This window comes from Harmonia axyridis, chromosome 6, assembly GCF_914767665.1.
Source record: "Harmonia axyridis chromosome 6, icHarAxyr1.1, whole genome shotgun sequence".
Taxonomy (NCBI): domain Eukaryota; kingdom Metazoa; phylum Arthropoda; class Insecta; order Coleoptera; family Coccinellidae; genus Harmonia; species Harmonia axyridis.
The window spans coordinates 28,098,142-28,110,343 of NC_059506.1; the positions used below are offsets into that span (position 1 = coordinate 28,098,142).

General features: G+C 37.3%; 2 protein-coding genes across 4 annotated transcripts; one reads left to right on the plus strand and one right to left on the minus strand.

The window, feature by feature from the left end:
• Positions 1 to 596: 596 nt before the first annotated feature.
• On the minus strand, positions 597 to 5,472 carry LOC123682798 (sialin-like). 2 transcript variants are annotated; one of them, XM_045621586.1, is made up of 7 exons: positions 5,251 to 5,472; positions 5,033 to 5,199; positions 4,403 to 4,639; positions 4,008 to 4,313; positions 2,183 to 2,465; positions 914 to 1,155; positions 597 to 833 (listed from the first exon to the last, which is right to left on the minus strand). In XM_045621586.1, the coding sequence occupies exons 1-7, from the start codon at positions 5,252 to 5,254 to the stop codon at positions 675 to 677; spliced, it is 1,398 nt and encodes a 465-aa protein (XP_045477542.1). In that variant the 5' UTR covers positions 5,255 to 5,472; the 3' UTR covers positions 597 to 674. The 2 variants fall into 2 exon arrangements, with proteins under 2 accessions (XP_045477542.1, XP_045477541.1); XM_045621585.1 differs by having other exon boundaries at positions 5,033 to 5,471.
• Positions 4,663 to 11,847, plus strand: LOC123682799 (sialin-like). Of its 2 annotated transcripts, none has more exons than XM_045621588.1 (7): positions 4,663 to 4,838; positions 5,806 to 5,969; positions 6,675 to 6,911; positions 7,345 to 7,650; positions 9,099 to 9,378; positions 11,290 to 11,531; positions 11,596 to 11,847. In XM_045621588.1, the coding sequence occupies exons 2-7, from the start codon at positions 5,835 to 5,837 to the stop codon at positions 11,740 to 11,742; spliced, it is 1,347 nt and encodes a 448-aa protein (XP_045477544.1). In that variant the 5' UTR covers positions 4,663 to 4,838; positions 5,806 to 5,834; the 3' UTR covers positions 11,743 to 11,847. The 2 variants fall into 2 exon arrangements, with proteins under 2 accessions (XP_045477544.1, XP_045477543.1); XM_045621587.1 differs by lacking the exon at positions 4,663 to 4,838 and adding an exon at positions 5,507 to 5,608.
• Positions 11,848 to 12,202: the final 355 nt, after the last annotated feature.

Here is a 12,202-nt window from a genome sequence, read left to right on the forward strand (position 1 = left end):
ATGCGCCTAGCATTCCTCTAGTTCGGAAATGGGTAAAAAATTGAGAGGGCCGGTTCAACACATGATAAATCGAAACCCGGGCGCCCAAGGTTATTGGAAACGCCGAAAAAAGGCGGGTTAATAGGTCTGTCCGTGATGATCCCAATCTCCCAATTCGGAAGCGGGCAAGTGGGCATAATTCCGAAATTGGCAATATCTCATAACAGTATTTGGGTTTCTATTCGTACGGTTAGCAATTTCTCGAAATGACAACCCTGCCTCCCGTAGACTAATAATTCGACCTCTTTCAAATTCACTTAGCTGGCGATAAATTCCGCGTACACGAGCTCTAGGCATTTTAACAACAACTAAACATCGACTTTGGATCTCCTCGAACAGCTGGTTTGTTGTAATATTTCAATAACAAAAATTGTTTACATGAAGAAACCTTCATGATTTTTCTCCAAATTTCAATCATTTACTCCTTGCTATACTATCTATGTTTTACAAAAAAAAAATTAAAATTCAAACAGCTCCTTATTAGATCAATGTGTACAGCTGATCGACCTAGAGTGTTGATACTAGTGTATTATTTATTGAAATGAATTGTACCAAAGTTTTACATTGTACCACAGACCAATCTGTTTATTGGCTTCTAATCAATTGGAGTTTTTACATTGGATAATAATTATTATTTAGCTGGGTGCATTACTATTGATATTTTGGCTATCCCTGAACTTCTTTTCATTCCAAGGTTGTAACTTTGCAGATCCAAAAAGCATGAACAGCAGTCCCGTACTAATATAGACACTTCCACCGATGGAAAAAATTGTTGTCCACCTAGACCAATCACTCTAAAAGAAAAAATCCAAAAATTAACTATTCAATATTGCCATCTCTTTCCATAACCTTTGAAGCAGATTTTTCAACTCACCTTTTCTTCTAATATCTTGGCGTTGATAGCAGGAATTATGAAGCCAGGCATTGATCCGAAGCAGTTCATAATTCCATACAGGGTGCCCGCGAAATTTGGTGCCAGGTCTTGGTTATTCACCAGCATGGTAACGACTGTTGCGCCATTGAATCCAAGCATAATGACCAAGAAGCTGACTGCCAACTCTGCACTGGCGCTGATGAAGGTGTAGCAGAATAAAGTGATCCCAGGAAGCAAATGGGCTGAAAATAATGAATAACTTTTCCACCAACCAAATATTACAAGATGAACGATTCGCGAGTAACATCTTATATAGGGTGTTTTTTTTTCGAGTTATATAACTTTAAGTTGGCATTACTATTCAAGATGGCGACCGATTTAACAGCTGTCAAGTGATTTATTCTCAGTTTGGTTTGGCAATTCATCATGAATAGACTCACGCCTGAACAACGCTTGCAAATAGTGCAATTTTATTTCGAAAATAATGGTTCTTTGCGGAATACGTATCGCGCACTACGTCCATTTTATTTTGTTTAGCGATGAAGCGCACTTCTGGTTGAATGGCTACGTCAACCTCGACGTCAACAAACAAAACTGCCACATTTGGAGTGAAGCTAATCCTCAAGTGTATGTCGAAACACCGTTACATCCAGAAAAACTGACTGTTTGGTGCGCTTTATGGGCTGGTGGAATCATTGATCCGTACTTCTTCAAAAACGATGATGGCCAGAACGTTACAGTCGATGGTGATCTGTATAGAGCCATGATTACTAACTTTTTCATTCCTGAATTGAACAACCATGATGACCCGGAGCTGTGGTTCCAAAAAAACCGCGCAACATGTCACACAGCTCGTGCCACAATCGATTTATTGAAAGACCTGTTTGGTGACCGCCTAATTTCACGTTTTGGACCTGTGAATTGGCCTCCAAGATCTTGTGATTTAACACCGCTAGACTACTTTCTGTGGGGCTATGTAAAGTCATTGGTCTATGCGGATAAGCCACAAACCAAGCCACAAAAGTTGGAAAAGGTCATCGAAAATTGGACGTCCAGATTGGACTACATCCGAGCCAGCCGTGGCGGTCATATGTCAGATATCATATTTAAAATGTAATGCCACAAGATTATCTAAATAAATAAAATTCATGTCAATCGAATAATCCATCGTTGTTTTATTGCAATTTTAAGTTCTATAGCTCTAAAAAAACACCCTTTATTAAAGTAGGTGAAGGGAAAAAAAATGATTTTTTTCATACTGTTACTTACAAAAGACCACGAAGCCCTTTCTCACTATAGCCTTATTCTGAACTATCTCCCTTTTGAGGAGAAAGTCAGCAATACCTCCGAATATGAAACCCATTATCAAACGTGCCAAACTTGGAAGGGCAGCAAGGGTTCCCATCTTCTCCATGTTAAATTGTAAAATTTCAGCCATGAATTTGGGCATTGAGGTAACGATCAGGTTCAAACCCCAAAGGCTGCCGAATTGCCCTATCACCAGGACTATGAAGGGGACAGAAGTGAATATTTTGAGGAAAGGAGGTATAACCTAAAAAAAAATCATTATTAATTTTCACATTAGTTTCAGAATACCAAAAAAGTTGGTGTGTTTTTTTGAGCGCTCGTTCTCCGAACAGAATAATTTTTTTAACACATTTTGTCGTTTTCAGTGAGCAAAAGTAACCTAGAATGAAATTTATAAACTCTCCAGAGTGATTTATATCTGTTCTCCATTCTTGATAACTGTGTTGTCACTTCAACAGCATTTGTTAACATCACAAAATTCGTACGAATTTTTTTGGCATCATATTGTATTCCATTTAGCATTTCTATAGGTGCTCCATGGCAAGCTCCCATATTCCAAAAAATCAGTATTGAGGAAAGGACTGTGCAAGAGGATTGACGTTAAGAGGAATAAACAGTGTCCGGAAAGCATCTTGGATTTGTTATCTAGACTTTTATTGTAAGGGGCTGTTCAGTAACTCTAACAAAAGGTATCGGTATCATTAATTACGAGTGATCCTGACTATATATTTTTTTCTTGGTTGCATAAACTCGAAACAACAGATTCTGAAATGAGTGGGACGAGGTCTTTCACCACCAGAACTATCAAAAACATTGCTAGAGTATATCCAACAGCCTCCATCTAGTACTGCACGAAAACATGCTTCTTCTGTAATCCGTAAGTGGGTGACGTATTGATTATTGCCTGACAAATCTGTAACTAATTTCTCTAACTGTAATTTTGTGGTCGAGCGATAAAGCTCACTTCTATCTCTTCAGGTGTGTTCATAAGCACAATTGCCATTACTGGACAATTGATGATTTCTCTACAACCCAAAATCTACCGTTTAATGTGCAGTCTCCTTTATATGCACAATTGGGCCTGGCAAAAAAGGTGATTTCAGCGTTACAGGGAACTTAGGCTAATTTTGTGTCGAGCTGGAGAATTTTAGCCCTGAAAAATAAAAGAATATGATTCAGGCAGCTTCTGGTTCCAGTAAGATTGTGCTACATCGCATATAGCCTTCTCCTTGCACAGCAGAAGCTGTCCTCTGGATCTGCCATCATCCGGATTATGTAACTTTCAAAACATAGGTTTGGAATCTTTTTAGATAACCGTTCATTCCTCTTATACTTTGTTTCTAGAGACTTTTGAAAAGAGGGAGCTTGCTGTGGAGTATTTTGTATCTGGTTTTTCAGATTCGATGCCTGATGATGGGATCTTTAGATATGAATGTATAAAATCACGAGTATCCTAATTTCTGCAGAGAGCACCTACCATATGATAAATTTTTTGGAATCAGAACAATTCAATTTCGCCGACAAAATACGATACGTATAACTTTGAAATATCTCAAAAACTTGGGAGAAACCAATTTTTTTAGCATATCCATCAGATTAATATAAGAGTTCAGATTTGCTGAAAATGGGAGATTAGTTTGGAGATTACATCATTAGAGATCGCATTTGAAACACCCTTCACATATCTTTTTGGAATTGTTTTCGAAAAAAATGCTGAACATTGTGGACAACTGTGAAACTGTGCCCACCCAGTATATGGATGGTCATCCATATCCTTGAAATGCACCTTTCCTTGCTCTATAGACCCATGGTGACTGTCCATTATGAATTCTACTTCTTCCTTGCTACACCACCATGACTTTGAGGGGTAATCAGCAATCAGCAAAAACCAGAAGATGCTGAAACACAAACTCATCAAGATGATCCCGTAGAAAGTGGACTGCCAGCCTAATCTAGGGATCAAGAAACCACTAGCGGTGGTAGCCAAGACTGAGCCGAAGACATTTCCCATGAGGCAAGCTGAGAACTTGCCTTTTTCATTTGGTGGTGCCCATCGGCCTATAAGGCACTGAAGCGCTGGATACTGGACACCCTGTAAGATGTAAGATTGTTAACTAGTGATATCTAAGTGCGTAACAAGTAACTAAAACAACAAAAAAAGGATTTTTCGATTTAACTTACAGATATCAGTCCGATGAAGAACCGGCAGACGAAAAGAGGTACCCAGTTATCACTTATTACCAACAACGCTATTAAGGTCATTCCAGAATTGAGCAAAGCACTGCAGAATACTGAGATCCAAGCTCCAAAGTATTCTGCAATTGGCCCTCCTGGTAATGAGGTAATCGTTTGGCCATAGAAGTAAGCACCCACTATTAGTCCCTCCTGCCAGTTGTTATACATGTACCTTGGACCATACTGTTGAAAAAGAAATAATTAGCTTTTCATTCACTAGGATATGAAATCAAGAATATTCATGTCACAGCAGTCAGCACAGCGCTAGCGCAGGCTGCAACTGTGACCATCCCCACTTCGCCATTGAAAGAGAACACTCGAGTGATCATTTGATATCGTGTCACGAAGATGTTTTGATTGTTGCACTATTCCAGTGGACCATGTATTTACCAAACTTGTATATCTACTTCATCGAGACGTATCTATGCCAATACTGTATATTTTATACCGTATACTTATCATTAGGTCAAAATCAGATTTGAGGCAATGGTTTTAAGTAGAGGCATAAAAAAATTTTGAATGATAGCTTTCTATGGCAGTCAATTTTTTGGAAATATCCTTATGAGGATTACTTACATTAGGAAGTTCTACCACTTCTGTAGTATTACTTGTTTCGTTGTGAACTGTTTCATTTTTTTGGATCATCGCAACCAAACTGACTTGAAAATAAACCCTGTAAGCGTAGTTGAGCGCAGTAGCCCAAAAAATCATGACTGCTACAAAAATCCTATAGGGACATTTTTCTGCAATAAGATGAGGAGGATTTTCTTCCTGGATTACACTCTTGAACTTACTCATTCTCAATGAGAATAACTGCAGTATTCAGACTATTTTATATTTATCGTTTGAATGTCGATTCGTGAATTTTCACTGAGACAATTATTGTTGTTTCTTGGTTATTGAAACATAATTCTTATAATTCTGGTAAGAAAAAGGTTAATATTTCACTCCATGATAAGATGGATAAGAATTTTTTTTTAACGAATCTTCACCTTCCATCGATACGTTTATTTGACGCAAAATCACAAAATTTGAAAATATATTCTGTCAGTTGAGTCACTGTCTGATTGGAATGAAGTTTATGAAAGAAAATGAAGAATGTTGTGAGATGAAAATGAAGACTTTTGAATTTTTGGTTTGGAATGGCATTGAGTAATTGTCTTTCCTTATTCCTTAAATTATTTAATTTATGATGTTTCCTTTATTGTTATATTTGTGCTTCCCAGAATTTCAATTGTAAAAAAAAAATTGATTTTAATATTATAAAATTTAAACTGCTTCTAAATTACTTAAATATTTTGTTTATTGTAAAGAATTTTTCTCTATTTAAATTTATTAATATTTTATAGAGAAACCTCCTTATCGAGTATTGATTGCTATGATGGTATTGTGGACCACAGCTCTGAATTACTGTTTTCGAACTTTTTTTCCTGTGACTCTTATTGCCATGTTAGACAGAAACAAAACAGTAAAATTGGAAAACGGTACAGAGACATCTCAAATGCCACCAGACGTAAGAACCTCTCCTATATACAAGAAAAATGAAGAAAACACTGACGTCAAGTCAGGAGCTTTTGAGCACTCGTCATTCATGCGCTAATTGTGCATTTGGAGTCCACAGAATTATTTTATATGAGATGTAGTTTATGAATTACATCTTAATGAAGTTGTAGTAATCTCAATTTCATTCACGGAATATTTATAAGCGTTTAACATTGTTTTGACAACGATGTTGTCATATTCAGAAATGAAAAGTTACTGGTGTGGTTACTGCAACGTCTACAATTTCATTATAATAATTATGTCCACTGTGAACTGAGAATTACATAATCCCATCTGCATTACCATTTATCACTCATTAAAATAATATGGTCTCCAAGGGGGCATGAATGATCGAGCACCAAAACTTCTGCCTTTACGTCATTGCTTCGTTTATTAACATAGTTCCTGTGTAGTTTTTATTATATATTTTTCTCTTTTCATAGTGTGGTTTCCACATTATTAGCCTCTGAAATTCACTTTTCTTGTTATAAGCCTAGGTACTTTCCAATTATTTTAGGTTGGTTGGTACCAAAAATCTCACTGTGAGTCATGAGAGTGACGTCATGCCATTTTTGTAACCTATAAATTTATGGGTCACAAGTCGCGAAATTTTTGGACCACCAAGAAACATAATTTACATTTTATTATTTTTCTTATGCTTGTGTTTTTTTTTCAGTATGGTCCTAGGTACCCTTGGACTCCCTTTCAAGAGGGACAACTCATTGGGGCCTACTTTTACGGTTATTCCATCAGTTCTCTACCAGGCGGTCCTATAGCTGAGTATTTTGGACCTTACTGGACTGTTATTGTTAGCTCTTTGATCTGTGCTGCTATAACTTCGGCCTCTGTGTTTGCAGTTATGGAAAATTGGGTCCCCCTTTTCGTTTGTAGGCTGCTTGTTGGTTTGTCAGGAGTAGGTTGATGTCGAGTGAAGTATCAATGAGTTGAAATACATTATTATATGCTACTCTTTTTTGGTGGAAGTTTATAATTAGGGATTCACGGCTTGGCTTGATATTCAAGCTACTTGACTCAAGCTTAAGCCAAGTAGCTTGAGCTTGACCTGAAATCAACTCAAGTTCAAATCAAGTAGTAGTTTTTCAATGTTAAGTCATGCTACTTAATGAAAAAATACTTGACTTAACATTGGAAAACTACTAATTGACTTGAACTTGAGTTGATTTCAATTCAAGCTCAAGCTACTTGGCTTGAGCTTCAGTCAATTAGCTTGAAAATCAAGCCAAGTTGTGAATCCCTATTTATAATGCTTTATTGTTTATATTCTCTACTTCTACACACCCTATACTTTCCTGAAAAAAATTGAAGATATTATTGAATCCTTACAGGGCGTTCAGTACCCTTCTCTGCAGTGCCTCATGGGGGCCTGGGCACCCCCAAATGAAAAAGGCAAGTTCACAGCATGCCTCATGGGTAACGTTCTTGGTTCTGTTATCACTCAGTCGATTGTTGGTTTTCTTGTTTCTACGATGGGCTGGACCTGGGGTTTCTACTTCACTGGAATGGTTTCAGCGCTGTTCCTCATAGGATGGGTGTTGTTGGTTTCCGATTATCCAGAGCAGAACTGGTTTTGTGGAGCCGAAGAAGTGGCTTACATAAAGGAATCTCATGCCGGGTCTGTTAAAATAGGAAAGGTAAGGTCCCCGAAATATACTAACTTACAAATGAACTGCAACACCCAGAAGGAGCAGTTTGAATTTCAATTTTTTTTTGGTAAAACATAGATAGTAAAGCAAGTATTAAATAATTGAATTTGGAGAAAAAATCGTGAAGGTTTTTTCATGTAAACAATTTTTGTTACTTTAATATTGTAGTCGTTTCTTGCAAATTTTTAAATTTTATAACAAACCAGCTGTTCGAGGAGATCCAAAGTCAATGTCTAGGTGCGGAATTTATTGCCAGCTAAACGAATTATTAGTCAACGGGAGGAGGGGTTGTCATTTCGAGAAATCGCTACCCGTACGAATAGAAACCCAACTACTGTTATGAGATGTTGTCGAGCAAGATTTGATAATGTCCAAAATCTAAGAAGAGTAGGCACCGGACGTTGAAGGGGCACAAATGAGGTTCAAGATCGACGTCTAAGACCGTTATGGCCATTATAGACCGATTTGCGACAACTCGATATTTGGCTGATAAGTGGTTAGGAGAACAAGGCCATTCTGTAACTGTCCGAATGGTTGACCGCCGGATAAGGTCTTTTGGACTGCAGCATTATCGACCCTACTTGTGTTACCTCTGATGGTTGAGCATCGCTAGCAACGATTACAATGGTGCAGAGAACGTCAACATTGGAATGGTATCAGGTCGTCTTTTCTGATGAATCTCGATTCTCCTTGGGTGCACATGATGGCCGAAGAAGGGTTAGACGACGTTGGGGAGAAAGACGTGAACCATAGTTTGATGTTGAGCGTCATGTACACTGGACAGTAGGCGTTATGGTATGGGGTGCTATTGCACATGCAAGTAGTTCACCTTTAGTCTTTATTTTAGGTAACATGACAGCGCTGCGTTACCTTCAAGAAATGGTGGGGCCATATGTTCTCCCTCACCTTAACTGTCTCGAGAATCCAATATTTCAGCAAGAGAATGCCCGACCTGAAGTTGCCAGAATTAGTTTAAACTTTTTCGAAGCGACCCATGCGAATCTTTTGCCATGGCCGCCCACAATCCCGATTTTTCTCCCAAAGAGCATGTTTGGGACATCATGGGTAGAAGGCTTGGGAATTTACCCCAGCCCCCACGAACTTTGGTGGCTCTGAGGCATGAAATACAGGTAGCTTGGGATAGTATTCCTCAAGAAAAAATAGACCATCTTATTGCATCAATGCCGAGACGTGTTGGAGAGTGTATAGATAATTGCGGTGGACAAACACATTATTAACAATATATTGTAAAACCTTTGTTTTTTCTCCAAATTTCAATAATTCACTCCTTACTATACCATCAATGTTTTACCAAAAAAGAAATTAAATTTAAACAGCTTCTTCTGGGTGTTGCAGTTTCTTTGTCAGTTAGTATAAGAATATAAAATCTTGGTTGATGATGGTAATGAATCAAAAATTAATCATTTTCCTTCCAGTCGAAGCCACCTATATTGCAGATCCTGACGTCCATACCCTTCCTTAGTTTGGTGATTGGTCAGTTCGGAAGCCTTTGGGGCTTGTATTTATTGCTGACGGTCGTGCCTAAATTCATGGCAGACGTTCTTAAATTCAATTTGAAAGGAGTTGGTTTCTTATCTTCGACGCCAGGCATCTCCAGATTGATATCAGGTTTTATATTTGGAGCAATTGCCGATTTCTTCATAAAGAGGGAGTTAGTGAAGAAAGTGGTCGTAAGGAAAGGATTCATTACATTTTGTGAGTTTTTCGTTGATGCCCTAGTAATTTAGTTTGAAAATAATGTAATTTATTTATTGGATTTTATGGAGTCCTAAAATTTGAGGTACTTACAAAGGAAAATGAATAATTCCTTGGATAATTTCAAGAAAATGAATATGGGCCTGCAAACGTTTTGTTTTCGAGATACAGAGTGTTTCTTGTATACCTACTTTTTAGTGCTGATACCAGTTTGTCGAATTTTTATTGATCTCCGCTAAAGATTGAGACAAGTACCAAAACTAATAAGTAATTCATTCATCACAGCCTATAGCAACTGGATCTTTATAATAATTTGGATTTGCCTCAGCATTACTAGAGAATAGTTTGAAATGTTTTCCTCGAAATCGGTAGTTGATATTACAAAACTACAGGAAATCAAAAAGTGTAATACTGGACCATATTGCTTCTTTTTACATTTCTCTAAACTACCAGTGGTCCACCAAAAAAAAGTTAGATTTGCATTCAAAATTAACACATCACATGATGAAATCCTTGAATTGGGATAACTATGCTAAATTTAAGTTGAATATTCTGTGAAAGGTAGAAGCTATGAGAAAAAACTTGATGAAAAATCAAAGATTAATACCCTGAATCTCTAAAGCGAATCGTTTGCGGGCCCATGTTAATAGGACTTTTTTCTTAAAATGATTCGAGGAACCTGTCAATTTCGTTTGTACAACCAATTTAGGAACTACTTGTTTATAGGTCGTCCAAAATTCAATGAGTCATATTACTATAAATAGCTAACTTTGCCAAGCATATATTAATGCAAGTATTGCTTTCCATCGGCAAAACACTATAGGGTTTATAGGAAGGAGAGGAAAGGTTCAAAGATATTTTCACAAAAGACGTGCAGAAACAACGATTTCATAGAAAATGTAGGTTGTTATAGTTATATGTACTACAATAGAGAAGATTATGAAATTGAAGCAAAAAGTGAAGCTCAAGATTTCTAGATAAACTGCTGCCAAATATGAGAGCAAATCTCACTGAATATTCTGTTAGTGCTTTTCGATGTCAGGATTCAATTGCTAGCGATTCCAGAGTTAAAAATCCATTGATAGATAGATGTTTATATAAAGCAAGGAAAAAGAATATTGGACATGCCCTCAGGAGAAGCGCTAACCGTATACACGTGTTTCGGGCTTTCAACCCTTATGAGTACGGTGAAAAAGTGCTAGATGAGCAACACTTGAAGAAAAACAACAAACAAACGGAGTCCACAACAGAAGCCAGCCGTCCATTTGTGGTTTCCGCAGGAAGACCCAATGAGTTTTAGGGCATCAACCAACATCACCACGTGGAAAGCTATAGCTACCTGCGTGAAAACCTAGTCCTGGTAAAGATATGTGGAAAGATTATCGAGGGTCAAATTACAAAGCAAAGAAAAAGAATATTGGACATGCCTTCAGGAGAAGCGCTAACCGTAGACACGTGTTTCGGGCTTTCAACCCTCATGAGTACGGTGAAAAAGTGTTAGATGAGCAACACTTGAAGAAAAACAACAAACAAACGGAGTCCACAACAGAAGCCAGCCGTGTTGCCCGAAAACCCATTGGGTCTTCCTGCGGAAACCACAAATGGACGGCTGGCTTCTGTTGTGGACTCCGTTTGTTTGTTGTTTTTCTTCAAGTGTTGCTCATCTAGCACTTTTTCACCGTACTGATGAGGGCTGAAAGCCCGAAACACGTGTATACGGTTAGCGCTTCTCCTGAGGGCATGTCCAATATTCTTTTGCCTTGCTTTGTAATTTGACCCTAGATAACCTTTCCACATACAGATGTTAATATATTCAGAAAAATATGTAGATTTTTATCTGGATCGTTCGTAGATTTCTCCACATTTCATACATCTGATTCAATAAGAATTAGATGATATTTTTGCTTTCAGCTCATTTCTTGCCTGGTATTGTAATGTTTTTATATTTGGCTATTGAGGATAATGTACCAATAGCTGTTGCATTGTTGATTATTATGATGGCTTTCAATGGAGCATGTGTAGTGACTACAATAGTCAACCCTCAAGATTTGGCTCCTAATTATGCTGGTACACAGTTTGGAATCATGAACTTTTTTGGCAGTATGCCTGGTTTCATTATTCCAGCTATGGTAGGGGAATTAACGAAATATAAGGTGGGTAATAGATTTTGAAATGTTGTTTATGATTTTCTATTAATTTTGTGAATATTTTTTTCAGAGTGAACTTCCCGAATGGGCAGTCATCTTTGGTATAACTGGTATTATTTATATATCTAGCGGTATTGTATTCGTCCTCTTCGGCTCTGCTGATTTGCAGCCTTGGAATGAAAAGAGAGAAACAGGGCCAGCTCAAGGTGGAAGCTGAGTTAATTTTTTTAGATTTGTTAGTTCGTTCATGGAATAATCATTTTCAATTTTTTTATTTTAGAATTGTATTAGGATATTTCATTAAAAAAAAATTATTATTCTCCTGAAATTTGGGGGTTTTATTGACCGATCAACTCGTTGATTGTAGTTTTAAATCTATGAGAGTGCCAAAAATGAACTGAAATGGAATACAGAAATGATTTGATCGAGCAAATCAATACGATAAAAGTTTCATGAAACCCACCTATAGAGTAATAAGCATGTTTATCACTCTGAGAATCCACCATACATAGTAAATACCAAATATTTTCATGATGAGATGGCGTAACCAGAATCATATATAATTCAAAGAGAATTTCGAAAAACAAAAATCTAATATTTCATTGAAAACATATCGTACTGAGTTTAAATTGCCTTCATATACATGCAGAATGTCTATTCCAAGTAAATATGCATAA

Excerpts from the sequence above, each read along its gene's own strand:
- LOC123682798 (XM_045621585.1), bottom strand. The coding sequence starts at position 5,254 with ATGAGTAAGTTCAAGAGTGTAATCCAGGAAGAAAATCCTCCTCATCTT. Across the intron at positions 4,640-5,032 it reads AAGTGGTAGAACTTCCTAAT|TATGGTCCAAGGTACATGTA; the intron begins GTAAGTAATCCT and ends CTTTTTCAACAG. Across the intron at positions 1,156-2,182 it reads AAAGGGCTTCGTGGTCTTTT|CCCATTTGCTTCCTGGGATC; the intron begins GTAAGTAACAGT and ends CATTATTTTCAG.
- LOC123682799 (XM_045621587.1), top strand. Across the intron at positions 5,970-6,674 it reads CATCTCAAATGCCACCAGAC|TATGGTCCTAGGTACCCTTG; the intron begins GTAAGAACCTCT and ends TTTTTTTTTCAG. Across the intron at positions 6,912-7,344 it reads TGCTTGTTGGTTTGTCAGGA|GGCGTTCAGTACCCTTCTCT; the intron begins GTAGGTTGATGT and ends GAATCCTTACAG.